At 37.1% G+C, this 18,703-nt stretch overlaps 1 protein-coding gene across 1 annotated transcript in view; it reads left to right on the top strand.

Annotated features, from left to right (window-relative positions):
- The window catches only part of TMEM131 (transmembrane protein 131), a 227,443-nt gene that overhangs the window by 103,881 nt on the left and 104,859 nt on the right, over positions 1-18,703 (top strand). Inside the window, exon 4 of the mRNA XM_038551086.1 lies at positions 2,856-2,924. Coding sequence (XP_038407014.1) covers positions 2,856-2,924 — 69 coding nt within the window. The remainder of the gene's footprint in view (positions 1-2,855; positions 2,925-18,703) is intronic.

The raw sequence follows: 18,703 nt of genomic DNA on the forward strand, positions 1-18,703 counted from the left end.
TGTTGTCCTCTTTATAATAAGCATAGTAGCAAACGTCTCAGTCAGCTGTGGATACATGACAGCTATGTTATTCAATTTTTTTAAGATAAAATTATATCTATGACAACTCCTGCTGTACCCACTCAAATATTAAACTGTTCCTTAGACATAACTCTGCTATTATTTTGAAAATATACATTTATTTATGAGGGAATCATCTTTTATGTATTGTTCCCTCTATCATATTTTGTGAGAAATCTGTAAATAACAGTTGTTGGACACTGCTGGACACTGCTGTGGAGCATTTTTTTGGGAGGTCTTAGCCCACACATGGCATAAAAAATGAAAACAAGGTCTAGGGATATATAAGGAAGACGTAGAAGTGTTGTTACTTGCTGATGATGTATCTACAGAAGTAACCCAAGGTAGTGATTGTTTTGACAGCCCATGTAGTGCCGGGGAAACTAAGGGGAATCTATACAAACTGTTAGAATTAACTTGCCAGAGTGACTTGGGTTTAAGTTTAAGATCAGTACACAAAAGTCAGTAACATTTTTATGGAAAGCAATACCCCTGTATATCCAGCTGCCTACTCAAAATCTCATCTAGGTAAGACATCTCAAATTTAAATGTCTAAAACAATAAACACAGTTGAACATCTAACCCATCCATCCTTCCTCACCTCTAACCCACTCTTCCCATTCTATGACTCTATATCTCATTTTCTCAGGCCAAAATTTTATAATTATGTCATCCTTGATTTCTCTCCTTTCTCTTACGTTTCAAAATCAATCCATCAGCATGACCCATTGCTTTAGCTTCCAGATATATTCAGAAAAGAGCCACTTCTCACCACTCTGCTTTGCAGTCCCTCTAGACCACTGCTACCAGCCCCTCTTGTCTGAACTACTGCAGGACTTCCCTGCCTCCACTTTGGGGCTCCTACCATCTGTTCTTGACACAGCATCCAGAATTAACCTTTCAGGTGTGTCAGATCATGTTACTCCCTTGCAGAAGACACTATAGAGGCTTTTTGTTACACTTAGAATAAAATCCAGACTCCTGCAAGGAAACTTGGCCTTTGTACTTCTCTGATCTCAACCCCCTCTATTCTTCCCCTCTCTCCTGTCAGTCTGGCTACTTCAGCCCTCTTGTTCCTCAGCATGCCAAGTGTATCTCCGTTCTTCCCCCAGATCTCCACCATTTGGGTCTTGGCTCTAGCGTCCCTCCTCAGAAAGACCTCTGTTTCTACTGTGTTTGGTTTGTCTTTATATGTCCCATATTACCTAATATATTCTACTTTTGTCTCCCCTACTGGGATGTTAGCACAGTGAGAGCAGACTCTTTGGTTTGTTTCCATAGCCCCAGCCACTACACAGCCCCTTTGCAATCCTTATATTTGTGTTCAATCAGTGGAGCGTGTATGGTTTTATTTTGGTTTTTTTCTTACCTTGCCGGGCCACTTCAGACATAGCCTTTTGCAACTTGGGGAATAGATTCTCAGTCTTGTGAAAGAAAAAGCTGTATCTTAATCTTTGTGTCTCTAGCATCTAATACAGTCAGTGTTTATGTATATGAATTAATGACTTCTACACATTAACCTCATGCATTATACTCTTCCCCTTGATTGGATTGAGATTTTATTGTTTGGGTTTCACACCCTTGAAACTAATGAGCTGATCAGCATCTCTTATTTTAAAAGAGACAGAAAGCGCCCTTGTTATATCATGCCCAAGAAGAGCAGAAATCAAGAGGGAGTAGATTCTATACTGCCTTGGGGCGGAGGGGAGGGGAGGGACTGTGCCTTCTTTGTCCCAGTGTCTTTAGATTTATGCTCTAGTAAAGTAGAATCTTACATTTGCTGTTTGCCTCCTTGTTTGTGTTTTTCATTTTTTTCTGTTCAGCCTATGTAGAGGGATTATCAAATAATCTTAAGGTAAAAATACCTTAAGACTTTATTACTTTTAGCACGTCAATTCTACTATTCAGACTATTTAATCTTTATAGAACTGAGTTAAAGCAAATTTCCTACGTATTCTGAATGTCCTTGTCTATTTCTAATGTATATCATCATGTATTTCTGAATGAAATTACTGTATCATTTGAAACTTGTGTTCTTCTGAGTTGTGGTGATGGAAATAAAGTTTTACAGAATGGTTTTGCTCTAATGTCATTTCTTAAAATACAACAAAGATAAACATCTATTATTTAGAAACTTCAGTAGCTTACTGAATTTCTGACTTTCTCAGTACTTAAAGATGAGTTGAAGCATGTGGACATCCCCCCCTTCCCCAGGTCATTTCTGTATCACATCATTGTTAGGTCATGGTGATGTCTAGGAGGCTTGCTGTTTAGAAATTGGTTTTAGTGAGAAGTTCTAGTATTAGTGGAATAGTTAGAAATGATATTCAGATATTTAGGCTAAGACATTATGGATCAATGTGTTCTAAACTCTCAGATGAAAAAGATATTTCAATTCTTAAAAATTTCTAGCCCCAAATTCATTTTTGTTTAGTTCTTTGCCACTCTAGTTACAATGAGATTATGTTTTTTGTCTGTATACTGTATTATCTGCCAAGTATATTTAGTTGTGTTGACTATTTCTTATTCATTGTGCATGTATCCAAAAAAGCCAAATGAACATATTAAGATATATTATTATCAACTGTAGCAACCAAATAAGTTTCAACATTGAGTCTACTTGAGCATTTTCTGTTTTCACATACCTTTAAATAGAAGTACCCCCCCCCGCCTTTCCATTAGACTCTACTTTTCTTAAAAGTACTTTGTTGTGACAAAACTCAAGTGTCTGACTTCAGTTTGGGGATATATGCTTTAAAGAATTGTTTCTTATGCTCTTTTCTTTTTATTTACAGTATATCTCTATATCGGGGTAATTGCAGACCTATACGATTTGAGCCACCGATGCTGGATTTCCATGAACAGTAAGTTTAAAATTTTAAGACCGTGGTCTCCCACTAAACTATTTTTTTTTAATTTTTATTTATTTATGATAGTCACAGAGAGAGAGAGAGAGAGAGAGAGAGAGAGAGAGAAGCAGAGACACAGGCAGAGGGAGAAGCAGGCTCCATGCACCGGGAGCCCGACGTGGGATTTGATCCCGGGTCTCCAGGATCGCGCCCTGGGCCAAAGGCAGGCGCCAAACCACTGCGCCACCAGGGATCCCCCACTAAACTATTACGTGTATTTTATGCAAGCGTTTGTCTTGCTTTTCACCTATGTTATCTCTCTGAGAAAGTTACGTTTTCAAGTCATCAGGAAAACAGTGTTGTTGAATGCAGTTTGAAAATGGGAAGCAAGTACCTATTATGAGTCTAATATATAATATTAACTTTTGAAGTTTGAAAGATACCTAATAAAGTCCCTGGTTCAAAGGATCTTATCTTCAGAAGCAGCATAGAACTCTCAGGTTAATTTTCTGATTTAGTTATTCATTTCCACTTTTACTATTTAAAATTTTCCATGTGTACCTAGAAAGATAATATTATTTATTTGTGTGTGCTTTTAAAGTACAGACTTCTGTACATCACCAAATACATATTATTGTCACTAACCCAGAAGAGCAAACAAAAGAAAATCCTGCAGAAAGACATGGTTCAGCCATAGAATTGCTTCCTCCAACCATATTTCTGCCTTCCCTTCTACCTCTGGGTCTCAGGTTTTGCATACCTCAGATACACCAAAGAAAAGACAAATCTTCACCTATATTTGGTTCCAATCTAATTCAGCAAGTAGATAAAGAGAACTTCTGAGTGATATAACTGCTAAAGGAATGCCACTCTGGTAAATTAGCAGGGGGAAAGAAAGAATTTAAGAGGGAAGTAAGTGGTGGAGAAACTATATATAGATCTATTCTAATTCAGTAAATGAAAATTATAGGTTTCTTTAATGTGGTCAAAGTTGTAATTAACCATTTTTTACTGGTAAACACATTAAGTTTAAATAATTTATTTACAGTCTCAAACCTGAAATCATCAAATACACTAATTATATTTGTATAGAACCATGGTTGAGTAGTTAGCTATAAAGCAAGATATCTGATAGCAGATCTCATCTTTTAAGATTATATTCCCACAGAGACCATGGATTTTAGGGGTAGGAATGCAGAGAAAAGTTTATATGATTCTTTGTGCACTTCTAGATGGAGTCAGTATTTCTGATAGTCATTATGTAAGTAAAATTGACTTCTGGGTGTTAAAGATCATAATGTTTAGATGGGAAACCTATCACTATCATTACTGTCTTATAAAAATCATTTAGCTATACAATGTCAAGATTGTGAGGAACCTAAAGTAGAGACCTTAAGCCAATCACAGTAACATGTCTCCTACAGTTGTCTTCTGTCAAATGCAAGATAAATTTAATGAAACACATGTGACACATATTTTGATCTTCATAAGAGAGTTCATTATTCTCTAACTACTAGTAAGTTTTCTCTCTACAGTAAAATGCTCTTGGAGTATATTTGCTCACCCTAGAATGGACCAGAACAGAACTCCATTCTGAGACTAGGGTAAGAGTGGTATTTCGGATGCCACCTGAGGGCCAGGAGAGGAGGTTGGCATACAACACCAAAATCCTTAGTGTCAAACACAGAGTATTCTTATTTGGAAAGCTTAGCAGTAACCATTCTAGAAAGATCTTGTCAAAAATTATATCCAGCTGTTCTTGACTTTATAATTTGTTTTTGAGAAAGTTTTTACAAATTTTATACATCACTTGAGATAAAAGACATTTTCAGCTATACAAAATGCTTGAATAGGAATTGGGAATTCCTGTTCACATTCTGTCTCCCTGGACCCTTTAAATAATGCCCCACACCTGAAATAGGAGAAATTGAGGTAAGATCATGCAAGATTCTAGACGGGTAGTTTTAACCTTTTTCTGATCATGGATCACTTGAGGACTTGATGAAAGCTGTGAACCTCTTCCTTTACCTTTTCTAATGCACACAGAGGCACACAGCATTACACACACAGCATTGTACACACAGGTTCAGGGGTTTTCTAGATATCCTTCTGAAAGCCTGTATTCTAGGCCACAGATTATTAACTCACCACTACGGAACTTACTAGGATTTTGCTTATTACATGAGCAGTGCATGCCTATTGTAGTAAACTTAGAAAATACTTATCAGGAGAAAGAAGAAAATTGAAAATTGCCAGCAGTCCCACCACTAAGAAACATTAACATTGAGCTTTTTTCCTTCAAGTCCTTTTTTCTGTGCATCTGTATTTATTTATCAAGTTACAAAAGACATAACTGTATATTCTGAACATACATTGTTTTATAACCTGCTTTCTAAACATAATATGTTAGGTATTTTTTCTTTATTGAATTATCTGTTATTTTCTTTTATGGTATTAAAGAACATCAAATTGTACAGATACATTTGTGCAGTTCATTTCTTCTTTTGCATTATTTTAAACTTTTTTGTTCTTATAATCAGTGCTGAAACTAACGATTTAAACATAGCAGGACTTTATCATCAGGAGAGAGTCCTGAGAACAGAGTTATGAGATGAAGGATATACAGAATACAAAGATTTTCAGTTAATATTTAGGCTAGAGAATAATTTGGTATCATGAACAAAGAACTGATAGGAATAAGTGAATTAATGTATGACAGAGAGGAAATAAATAGGATTTCTTTAAGAGACTAGAACTGAAATCTCATGAGCTGAGAGAAACAGTGGAAGTTTATTGAATGTGTACAAATGGAAGGTGAACTCCAGTGCATGCAAGGATTGGGTAATACAATGAAGAAATTATTTGAAACACAGCATGAACTCTTCATTACAGCATAGGAAAGGTATATAGTAGGTATACTGAACTATTCCCTAAACCAGCAAATTTACATGGTGCTCCAAAATAGTGGAAATAAAAGAAAAAGGAAACATTCTATCATTTTAATCTTTTCTGCATTCAGTCTGAGAAAACTGAATGGAGCTGGTTTTATCTCATAAAGGTAAAAGTGGATCTGTAGAAGTGGGACTTGGGGGCAGATGTGAATACATGTGTATTAGGGTTCAATCAGTCAGATTTTGTGTGTGTGTATGTATATGAGTGTGGAGTTTTTGTGTATTGGCTTATAATTGTGGGAGCTGGTTAAGCAAGCCCATAGTATATAGGGGCAGGCAGTCAAAAGGGGAGGATCATGAGTAGTAACTGAGAAAGTTACGTTTTCAAGTCATCAGGAAAACAGTGTTGTTGAGTAGACTAGAACTCCAAGGGCAAGTGCTAAAGCCTGATGTCCACAGGCAGGGAAGATCCTGAGGAAGCAGAGCAATTGTAGATTCATCTGTTGTTTGGAGTCTCTTAGTTTAGGCAAGGGCTAAATTCTCTTTGCAAAGGCTTCTGACTAGTTAAGACAAGCCTGCCTATGCCTAATCTCTCTTTAATTTAAAGTCAGCTGTTTAGGGACTTGAATTACATCTGCAGAATCCCTCCCCAGCAGCACCTACATTGGTGTTTGAGTGAATAACTGGGAGAAGTTACGTGTATACTACACAACATCAGCTGCCTCCCTTCCATGTTCTACAGCTCTCAGGAGAGTGCATCGCATGTAACCCACCCTAAGCTGAGACGTATAAGGAAATTCTGGGGACTGGAGTTTAGCCCACTCAGGTTACCACAGGGCTACCACACGGATATAAACAGAGAGGTTTCTAAATTTAGAAGTTTGTTTGCCCTTAGAAGATTGCAAGCAATATGATCGGAAGAATTTGCCTAGCAGTTTTAGAGCTAAGTTTCTTGTTATGAAAATTGAAAGTAGAAAGTACAAAGAAGGTGAACTTGTGCATTTTCACTGCAGAAGGTAAATTATTAGTGAGTTAGAAAGTAGCCGATTGCCAAAAGAAATCAGAGAAGTTTTAGGATACATCCTCCTTTAAAGTTATTGTATGTTGGGCTTTCTTCCATTCTCAGAAGCATAAAGCTTACTTGATTGGAATTTTTTCCTGCATTGACCACTTTTCTTTCAGCCTCCAAAAATCCCTGCTCTTTCTTAGATAAATATTATTATGTGGAAAAAAATCAGATTAGAATACCTTGGTACGGAGTGGCCCCTTTTCATGCTTGTTAGTTAGCTCTTCAGTATTTTTGTTAATACAACCCCAGAGTTTTCAGCTATCCAGACCTTAGGAAAAGTGATCCTGTCCCCAGCTCAGTATTGCTGATCAATCTGAGTTAATTGTAATACTCCCCTTCTTGTTTATGATCAGTTAAGGGGTAGATGTATGACCCAATTCTACCCAATAATATGATGTCAGGTTCTACTAAAGGATTTCTGGGAACAAGATTCCCCACCCCACCCCCACTTTAAAAAAGAGACTTAAGAAAGAATTTCCCCTCTTCCATGCTGGATATTGTCTGCATGCGATGCCTGGGGTACTATGGCAACCATCTTGCAATCCATCAAGGGTACTACTCTGAGGATAAAGCCAGCAAAATGTGTCTGAAAGTAGAAAAATGGAAAGAACTTGTGTCTTTGATAATAGTGTTGAACTGCAGAATTAATCGACCCTGGAACTGCCCTACTTTAGGTCTTCTTGTTAGGTGACACTTACTAATCTTGTCTCTTGATCTCTTGTAGAGTATGTGGCCCTGCTGACTTCTTCCTCCCTCTCAGATCTTTCTTGGCCTTTATCCTTGTGAACCATTCTGTGTTTTCTTCCTGTGTCTAAAGCCCTTTTTTCTTAGTCTCTTTCAGGGTTCTGCTCCCTGTCTGTCCCCTAACTATAGCTGCTTCTCTTCCTTCATCCCTTTTCAGCCAACTCCACATTTCCTTATGGGGTGCTCTCTCAGGTGCCCTTGGCATATGCCTATGGGTTCCTGATCTGTATGTCACCCTTCTCTCCAGACACTTAGCTGTGTCTCCAGCAACACACCTTAAACTCAGTGTCCCCTGCTCTTGCTCTGGATCTCCAGTCTCCATGAATGGTGCAAGTCAGTCACCAAAGCCAACAATCCTGATGTTTCCTGGATTCTTTTCTTTTCTCAGAGCACTCTATCCCTTCTCCCACTGAATCCATTACCAGACTTCTGTCTACTCCTCATGTCTGCTCTTCTCTAACCCTTCTTACGCTTCTCCTCTTAATTCAGGCCCTCATCACTTCTTTTTTTTTTTTTTTAAGGTTTAATTTAGTTATTCATAAGACAGAGAGAGGCAGAGAGACACAGGCAGAGGGAGAAGCAGGCTCCATGCAAGGAGCCTGACATGGGACTCGATCGCAGCTCTCCAGAATCATGCCCTGGCTGAAGGCGGTGCTAAACCGCTGAGCCACCCAGGCTGCCCCCTCATCACTTCTTATCTAAACTTTTACCACATGCCTGCCATTTTCCAATTTATGATCAATGCTATTGACAGGGAAATCTTTTTGCTATCCAAACCTAATCATGCATGTCATTTCCTAATACTCTTTTCCACAAAAAAAAAAAAAAAAAAAAAAAAAAAATCCTTTGATGGTTTCCTAGCATCTTTAGGATAGATGCTAAATTTCTCCACATAAAATCTGTCCTTTACCTTTCTTATATGCCTCCCCACCCTAAGCCACCCCTGTGAAGGATGACTTACCATTTCCTGAAGTAAGTGGTCTTTGTAAGCTGTTATGGGTGCTTTCACAGAATTAAGAAAAAAAGTGAAAGAACAAATAATGAATGTACTTTTAACCTAAATTCAATAATTAAGAGTTTTGCCACATTCATATTTTTGTCAAGTTTAAATCATTTGAAAGTAGCGGACATAGTAACATTTTATCCCTATACTCTTCAGCACACATTTCCATATGTAAAGACATAACTACAGTACTGCTATTCATATTATAAAAAAATTAACAGTAATTATAGAGTGCCTGTATTCCCTCTGTTTTAGCCAGTGCTTCAGATGTTTGATCCTAAGTATTTGAAATCTGACTGAAACTAGATGAGGCAAAAATGAGCATGTTTTGGAAGGAACACTGAGGACTGTAATGTATCTACAGAAAGGTCAGAAATGGAGCTGTGACGCAGGGACAACAGGAAGGATCCATGTTATCCAGCACCACCAGGAGTCTTCTTTGTCATCTCTGCCTCACTCTGTATTGGCTTATTCTCTTCCACTGACAATATCTTTTTCCTACAGTGATAAGAATAAATCTACTAGTGTTCTTAGGACTAGGTTTCTGTAGCTTCCCTCCATCACAGCATAGCTTCTTTTTTCCTTAGTTTGAAAAATCTCAAGAGTAGTACAATGATGACCCATGCTTAGATCAGGTATCTACCCCATCAGTCAAGCAAGGGGGGCATTTGATAGTGAACATGTCTTCTAGGTGTTGTCCTGTGTCTCAGGATTTCACCCAATGAAGAGAAATTGTACAATGGGTATTACTCCAGTTGAAGTCCACTACAACTCTGTGCCTAAAGGCCTTCAGTACTGTAGAGTGTAGCTCTTCATACAGCAAGCCTTCCCTAGCCTTCCTAAGTAGAAACTGTTTTCTCTCTGCTTCCATGGTATTGTGTTCACCCAAAATTTGGTTCACTTGTCAAGAAGGTGATATTAATGCACACACATGAAGAGGGTGCAGAACAGTTTATTATACTCCTATAATGAAGCCTTCTGGGGAGAGCAGGGTGGGCTCCCAAGCAAGTCTGAAAAAATGGCCTGAGAGAGCAGAGAAAGGAGACACGCTTGGCTTTTATGGTGGCTGGGGGTGAGGCTTGTACGGACTTGGAAAGTTTGAAGTTCTTGCTGGATCTAAGAGAAAGAGTCCAGGCTTTCTTATTGGCTTGCTCGGTTGTGGGATGTAACGTGAAGGGACATTATGGGGCTTGAAAACTGTCAGGAATCAAAAATAAAAAATGGAATCAGAGTCTCCTTAGTCATGACATCTACTAACTTCTGTCAGCATGCTGGTTATTTCTCCAATTGTCTAATTGTTAAGGTAATTTATCTTCACAGCCTGGTTTAGAAGGGAAGTAGACATCTAATCTTTATCTTTGTATCTCTGGTGCATATTTCACACTTAACACATATATTATTTTTAAGTCCAACAAGATTAAATCAATTAATTTTACATTCTCAAGTGTTTTTGCCAGACTACATTGAACATTTGCTATACCTTTTCTTGACCTGGCAGCGTACTGTATTGCCCATGCTGTAAATGTTTCATTGACTTAATATATATAGCAGCAATTTTAGGATTCAAGAAGAAAGTATTAACAGAACACTTTATAATATTTTTTCCAAAAATTAAAAGTAGAGTTATCATTGCTTACTACCTTGACTCATGCACTGAAGTTTTGCCTTATATTTTCTGTAACTATTTCCATACTGCTTGTGGTCTTTTTGCTAAACTAGAAGTCACTCATAATTTTAAAACACCCCTTGCAGTATGTGGAAAAACTTTAAATTGGATAGAATTGACCATTCTCAGTTGCATTTGATGGTCATCCAGGGCTTCCAGGAGAGTTTCAAGCCCTTTAGCAAGGATGCAGCTCTAGTACCCTGGCCGCCTTCTAGTCAGTACCCATCTGTACTGACTCCTCTCACTACTCTGAATATCCCTACTGCCCTCTAGGGCTTCTTTCACCATAACTTTCTTCAAAAATAGGCTTTGTTTTCATCCGTTACCTTTAAATTTATTCTTTAATTCTCATCCTTTCCCTTCTGCCCTCCCTTCCCTGCTCTCTCTGTAACAATTAGTTGGAGCAATCTGAGCATGACCACCTCCCCCCATCCCTCTGCACCCCTCCTAGTTATTTATGCCAATGCTATTAAATATTTTTGTTTCCATAACGACTCCTTTTTTCAGACATTTATTGCAGACTGTAAAAGATGCTTTGGGTGGAAACTTGGTTTACTGAGTTCTTTGGTTTATGTAATTATTAAGTGCAGAAAATCCTGGTTTCAAGTCTAAAGCTTAAAATGGAGACCTAATTAATGACTTTAAAAATGGACTTTATTGAATAGTTTGTTACTAAAATGGAGGTCTTCATTTTCAAGTTAAATTCAGTTTATGAAAGCTGCCTCTTCTAATCATTTTTTCTATTCTGATAAAATCAAGTATGTTCTCTTTTCTTAAGGGATGTTTGGTGCCTTTTCACTTTTTCAATTTTTAACTGTTCCCCCAACAGCTCCCTCAGCCCTCAATCCTAAATGTGTACAAGAAGATGCTCTGATTTTGTGGTAATTGAGTGGTATAAAGTACTGCATATTGATTCGGCCCAGTTTCCTGCCAAAAGTTGTGTTTAGTAGAGTGCTATGTCACTGTCATTCATAAGGTTTGTCTGAGGGCAGTTGCTCAGCCATTTCTTCAGCTGTTTCCTGGCATTGCGTGTCTTTCTGTGGCATAGGAAACTTGCCACTGACCACAAAATTGCAACTTTCCAGACCAGTCTCTAGTTCATAGCTGCTTCTTCCTAATTCTTTTGTACCTCAGACTCTTCCGGAATACGGACGGTCGGTAGCTGTGCACAAACAGCCCAGAGAACAGCCATGTATTTGATTCTGCTTGATTTATCTCCTTCTGTCCTCGGAGTAGCTGACAGTGGAAATAAACAGAACCAGCACTGCAGGCATTTGGAAATCTTTGTTTTATTTTTAAATCTTACCTGTCTAGCCACGCAGTTACACATGCTGCTTTTGACAAACAGAATTCTAAGATGGTCCCCCAAATTCCTGGTCTCCAAGATGCTCACACATCTTCTCCCAATCAAACACTAATCTAGATGTTTCTATAAAGGATTTTGAAAGTAATTAAGGTCCTTTTAAGATAGGGAGATAATCTGACGCCCTGAGCTGATGTCATGTCAACATTTGTAGCAGTCATAGACAGAAATACAGTGATTTCAATTATGAGAGGTGTTTGATGCAGGGAGTGTCTTGTGCTGATTTTAGAAATGGAGAGAGCCATATGGCATGAGACAGAAAATAACCTAAATATCACTAATAACCTATGTAAGCCTAGGAGAGGATTTTGAGCTTGAGTGAGTGAAACCCTGACCACATCAATTAGTCATGCTGGGCCTGGACTTCAGACTTACAGACTTGCAGGGTAATAAATGGGTCACTTAAAGCCTCTAAGTTTGTGGTTATTTGTTATGTTGCAGAAAACTAATGCACTGCTTATTTATTTACAAGTAAGCATGCATTAGTACCTTGGCCAAAGTTTTCCATGTTTCAGTGTGACATTCTCCTTTCAGTTTCCTCCTTTATCATGGATTCTGTTCATATTTCCAAGGGAACTGAGGAGACAGGGGATGGGGGAAGCTGTTTATATGAGGGCTGTTCAAGGAGGACTCCCTCTGTTTCCTGTGGTGTGGACTGCCCAGAGCTGCAGGAATCCTGCTCTGTCTGAGCCTGCCTAACTAGAGTAGCCTACTGACACCTTTCCTGAGACCTTTACTCTCCTTACTCCAACCTTCTTTGAAGAACGTAAGTAGATGACCCTTCTCCTCTGAGCAAAGGTTCATTTCTATAGGGTGTGGCCAGGGCCTTTCCTCTTTGATCCCTGGAAGAAAGGGTGAGGCCAGCCTTAGCAGCATTGTACATTCTGATTCACTCCCTGCTTTCAGGCTCCCAGTACCTCCAAGCTTGCTTCTTTACCTCATCATAGTCCTCTCCTGTAGCAGGCCATCTTGAGTCCTGTCTTCCAGAAGGATCCCTCAGACTAACTGTCCATCTTATATTCTGTCTTCTATCTTAACTGAGATTGAGGACACTAAGGTCACAGGAGAGAAAACATTTAAGAATAAATTCATAGGAAGGTGAATGAGTGATTGCCAGGTAGCCCACAGAACACTTGAATTGTAAAAGAGCATATTTATTGAAGAAAGCACATTAGTGTTAAACTTTCAGGATGTAAGGACATTTTTATTTCTGCGTACTGTTGTTCTCTATATATGTCTATATCAGGCTTGAGGAAAAAGAGTTTTATCTTCCATATTGTCTTTATACAGCTTCTCCCTGCAGCATCCTGCCCAAAATTTGATGCCCTAGCTGGATTTATACCTACTTCCCCACTTCCATGGTCCTGTGACCCCTACCTGGGATTGATGAGTCGTTGGTTAAGGGGTCTAGCTCCTGAGAAACTTTTTACCAGAGACAAGAGGAATTCCACTAAGTTTAAAGAGTTTCTGAGGGCACTCAGCTTCCTACTTCCTAACCCTAAATGTGTTGTCGTAAGCCTTTCTGTAGATACCTCTCTGTCCCTGCCTCAGGACCAAGTCCTGGTTGCACATTTGGGTTTTTTCCCTCACTGCTGGTCTGTTGAGCCACAGAAAGATTTTGGACCTCATGGTGGTTGGGCTGTAAGATATAAAATGATTTTGGACCAGGTTTTTGGTTCCACATCCTTTCCACTTGTGACAAGAGGTCGTAGCATCTACATTGATGAGCTCTCAGAAGGGGAGTAAGACTTGGTGTTTAGCCCTTAGAGGCAGCAGAAGACATTAACCACCACAACAAAACTTCATGTCATCATTATAAAGAAATTATCAAATGATGTGTAAAATAAACCATAGCGCAGACCATTATCAAAACCATTAAAATTGAATAGTTCTTATTTACATAATGGGTAAACCTTATGCAGATAAACCCTACATTTTCTGTGTGATGCAGAAGAGACTGTTCCTCCATTCTAGAAAAGACAAGATGTTTAAAATAGTCCAAGGTTAAACTGTAGATAAAGCTGCAGAAGAACTGAGTAAAGTGGTGGCAAATTAGATTTTGATGTTGATTTAGATGATACAGAATATGAAAATCAAGTGAAATAATGTAACTATTAAGTCAGCTTGAATACAACAAATTCTGACCAACTTCTGACTTTAAGGATTTAAAAGAGAAAAAACAAACTATGAAGTCCTAGTGAGGAAGTTACACAAAAACCCATAAGGAAACAGACTAAGATTTCTACTTGGACAATAAAATGACCTTTGAGTTTATTTTTTGTAATGTTTAATTGTAATACTTCCACCCTGAGTTCTTAATATTCTACTTTATATAGCATTTGTTAAAATACTTTTAAAATTGAATTCTTGAGGCATCATATTTAACATACAGGGCTCACTTTCTGACTAAATTGGGTTGAGCGTTATATAGTTTTATAAGAATCAGCTATAAAAATAAGCCAGCATCATTATAAAGCTGGCTCAAATACAGGCCTTCACTGAATACCTTTCATCAACCTCAAGTGAAAAATTCATCCAGCAAAAGCATCTTGACTGATGTGGTCACTCTAAACAAACCAACCTCCAAATGCTTTATTCTAGTTTTATAGGATGATGCTTAACAATTGTAGAGCAGTGTTCCTTTCCAGCGTATTCTCATTACTTTACCTTAACACTGTTTTTACCTTTTTTCAGGAAATGTATACACACAGAAAAATGCGTAAGGTATATATGTAGTTTTACATCTGCCACCCAGATAGATATTATTATATATTTTTAATTTATGTAATTACATTTTAGTATACGAATATTGTGATATAGTTCATTCTGGGTTTTTTTGGCTTTATTGAGATATAATTGATATGTGGCATTATATAAATTTAAGGTACACAATATGTTGATTTGATATGCTCACATATTGCAAAATGATTACCACTGTAGCGTTCGCTAACACCTCCAACACATCACATAATTACCACTTCTCTTTTGTGGTGAGAACATTTAAGGTTTTAGCAACTCAAGTATATAGTACAGTATTGACAACTGTGTATACATATGTACCATATCTTCTTTAACCATTCATCGATTGATACTTCATTTATTTCCATATCTTGGCTATTGTGAATAATGCTGCAGTGAACATGGGAGTGCAGATATCTCTTCGAGATCCTCTTTTCATTTCCTTTGGATATGGGAAGAAGTGAGATTGCTGGATCATATGGTAGTTCTATTTTTAACTTTTGAGGAACCTCCATGCTGTTTTCCTTAGTGGCTGCATAGTTCATTCTATTTCTTTCTTTTTTAAAGGTCCATTTTTGTTCTATGTCCATCTGTTCTCTTATTTCTAACAATAGTAAAGTATCCATATTTTACCCATAACTCTTTTTCTTCAGTGGCTATGCATATTGCCTCTAATACCCTACCACCACAGACCGCCCTGCAACAAAATCCTCTTACAGGTTCACTATGGACTGTCATAAGAATTTCTTTGGAATATAAGGCCAGGAGTGGAATTCATGGGTCATAGACTGTGAGTTCACTTCACTATCTAGGTATTGCCTGATTGCTTTTGTGAATATCTGTGCTACTTTATACTCATAAGAGTAGTGCATGTGCATTCCTATAGTTCCACATTCCCTACATTTGCACTAACACTTAATATTAGCCAACTTTTCAATTTTGCTAGATAAATAGGGATAATGTGATACTTCATTGTTAATTTTGTATTTCTCTGATTAGTATTAAGTTAGAGTATCTATCTCTTTATATTTTCCCAATGGGAGCCTGTTTAAGCTGATTCCTGTTGCTTTTTGATATGTCCCATTAAGCTTTGAACATTTCTTTGCTTTCTGATTCAATAAGACATTCTAGACTTCCTTCTGTTTTCCTTGTCCTAGACTTGGAATGACCCAAAAGTACAAGAGGTCTTGGTTTGTTTTAACGTGGAATGACATTTCAAATCATATCTAGGCACCAAGTGTGCTTATTGCTCTGAAAGTCATTGCTTCTAGGCTTGCATGAACAGATCTATGGTCAAATATATGCATATATATAAATGCATATACGTAGAAGCACCTGGATAGCTCAGTCAGTTAAGCATCAGATTCTTGGTTTCAGCTCAGGTCATCATCTCAGGGTTGAGAAATCAAGCTGGGCATGGAGCCTGCTTAAGATGCTCTCCTCCCTCTGCCCTGCACCCCTCTCTCTCCCCTCTCTCTCTCTCTCTCTAAAAGAATAATAATTTAAAAATAAAAATGCATATATGTAAATCATGTCTCATACTGATAATTCTAATACATATTTTCCCAACTCAGATCTAGAGTCATAGAGGTCTTCTTCATTTTTCCCCATTTTGTATCTGTATTTCACTTTTCTCCTCAAATAATTAGTAGAATATTACCTTTAAATATTTGGTATAATTTGCCAGTAGAGTACTCCTGGACTGGAATTTTCTTTGTAGTAAGATTTTAGATTATGAATTTAATTTCTTTAGTAGCTTTTTGTTTCGTCTTGTTTTTTTATAAATGTGGAGCCCAATGCAGGGCTTGAACTTATGACCCTGAGGTCAAGACTTGAGCTGAGATTAAGAGTCAGACACTTAACTGATTAAGTCACCAGATGCCTCTTTATAAGTTTTATTTTTTGTAATGCTTATATATTTTTAAAATCTTTACCAGTTTTGGTAAGCTGTGTTTTTCTAGGAGTTTGGCAATTTTAGGATAACTTTCAAATTTACTAACATAAAGTTGCTAATATCATTTTATGATTGTTTTAATGTTTGTAGCATCTGTAGTGGTAATTCCTTTTATCATTGCTGATATTGATATTTTGTGCCATCTCTTTTTTTTCCCTCAATCTTGTCAAGTAGTTATCAACTTACTAGTTTTTACCCCCAAGACGTGTGAACTTCTGACTTCATAGATCTTTCTATTTTATGTATTTTACCCCACTGATTTCCACTCTTATTTTTATCATTTCTTTCTTTGTACTTTCTTTTTTTTTTAATTTTTATTTATTTTATGATAGTCCCAGAGAGAGAGAGAGAGAGAGAGAGAGAGGCAAATACACAGGCAGAGGGAGAAGCAGGCTCCATGCACTGGGAGCCCGACGTGGGATTCGATCCCGGGTCTCCAGGATCGCGCCCTGGGCCAAAGGCAGACGCCAAACCGCTGCGCCACCCAGGGATCCCTGTACTTTCTTTAGATTTAAATTTGCTGTTCTTTTTCTAATGACATGGATGCTCATTAACTTTTAGGCTTTTTTCTTTTCAAATATGTAGATTTAAATTCATGAATTTTTCTGTAAGCACAGAATGAACTGTATTATATAAGCTTTTAATGAGTTAAGTTTTTCACTTTCATTCAGTTTCAGATAGTTCTTAATTTTTATTCAGATTTTGTCTTTGATCCATGGGTTATTTACACATCCATTGATCTATTTACGTATTTATAGAGAACCACATTATCTTTTTGTTATTGATTTTTAGTTTAGTTGTACCAAGATTTTAAAATTGTGCATATAAAAGAGTTATAAACAAAGAAGAGAGAATAGAAAATAACTAGCAGATGGACTTTAACTATATCAATAATTACATTAAATATAAATAGTCTAAATACACCAATTAAGAGACCAAAATTTTCAGATTAAAAAAGCAAGACTTAACTAACAATAGAAACCCAAAGTAAAGGAAGTAAAACTGACAGAACTGAAGGGAAAAATAGACAATTCAGCATTCATAGAAACTTTAGTACTCCACTTTCAATAACAGATAGACTAAGCAAGAGATAACAAAAGACATAGAAATCCTGAAAACAGTACAGAGCTCCTAGGTCTAGTAGACATCTATAGAACATTCCACTCAACAACAAAGTACTTATACTTCTCACACACACACACACACAGACTGTTCTCCAGGATAGACCATATGCTAGACCATAATGCAAGCCCCAGTAAGTTTTAAAGTCATATAAAGTATGTTCTCTGGTAACTTTGTCCCCAGTTAAATAGCTGGAAAGCAATACAGAAAAAAAAGTTGAGATATTAAGCAACATGTTCTTTAATAACCAGTGAATCAAAGAAGAAAATCAAGAGAGGAATGAGAAAATGCTTTCAGATGAGTGAAATAAAAATATAACATACCAGAACTTATGAGATGCAGTAGAAGCATTGCCCAGGAAGAAAGTTACAGTTATAAATGTCTTAATAATCACAGAAAACAAATCTCAAATCAGAAACCTAACCTTCTACTTTAAGAAACTAGAAGAAAAGCAAGGATAAAAATAATTAGAAAGCAAAAAATAATGAAGACTAGAAATAAGTGAAATACAGATTAATAGAAAAAAATAAGAAATTGGTTCTTTGAAAAGAGCAACAAAATTGACAAACTCTTATTAGCTAGACTGACCAAGCAATAAAAAGGACTCTTAAATTACTAGAATCAGGAGTGAAAGAGATGACATTACTATCAGCCTTACAGAAATAATTTTTAAAAAAGGATTATAAAGTAATGCCATGAATAACTGTATACTAACAAATTCATTAACTTAGTTGAAATGGACAAATTCCTAAAAAGACATAAATTTGGTAATTACATAATTACCGAAACTGACCTAAGCAGAAATAGAAAATCTGAATAGACTTATAACAAGTAAAGAGTTTGAATTAGTAATCAAGATACTTCCCAGAATGAAAGTTGTGACATACAGAAAGTCTTAGGAATTAATTCTACCAAAAATTCAAAGAAGTAGTAATACCAGTCCATTATAAACGTTTCCAAGTAATATAGAAAAGGGAACGTTTCCCAAATTAGTATGTTAGGCCTGCATTATCATTATACCAAAACCACATAAAGATGCTATAAGAAAAGTACAGATCAATACCCCTTTTGTTGAAATTCCTTCACAAAATAATAAAAACCAAAATCAGCAACACATAAAAATGATCATATACTGGGGTGCCTGGATGGCTGAGTTCGTTCTGTGTTCAACTCTTGATCTCAGCTGAGGTCTTAATCTCAGGGTCTTGAATTCAAGCCCCACAACTGAAATTCAATTAATGTA

The sequence above is a fragment of the Canis lupus genome, chromosome 10 (assembly GCF_011100685.1).
Source record: "Canis lupus familiaris isolate Mischka breed German Shepherd chromosome 10, alternate assembly UU_Cfam_GSD_1.0, whole genome shotgun sequence".
Taxonomy (NCBI): Eukaryota; Metazoa; Chordata; class Mammalia; order Carnivora; family Canidae; genus Canis; species Canis lupus.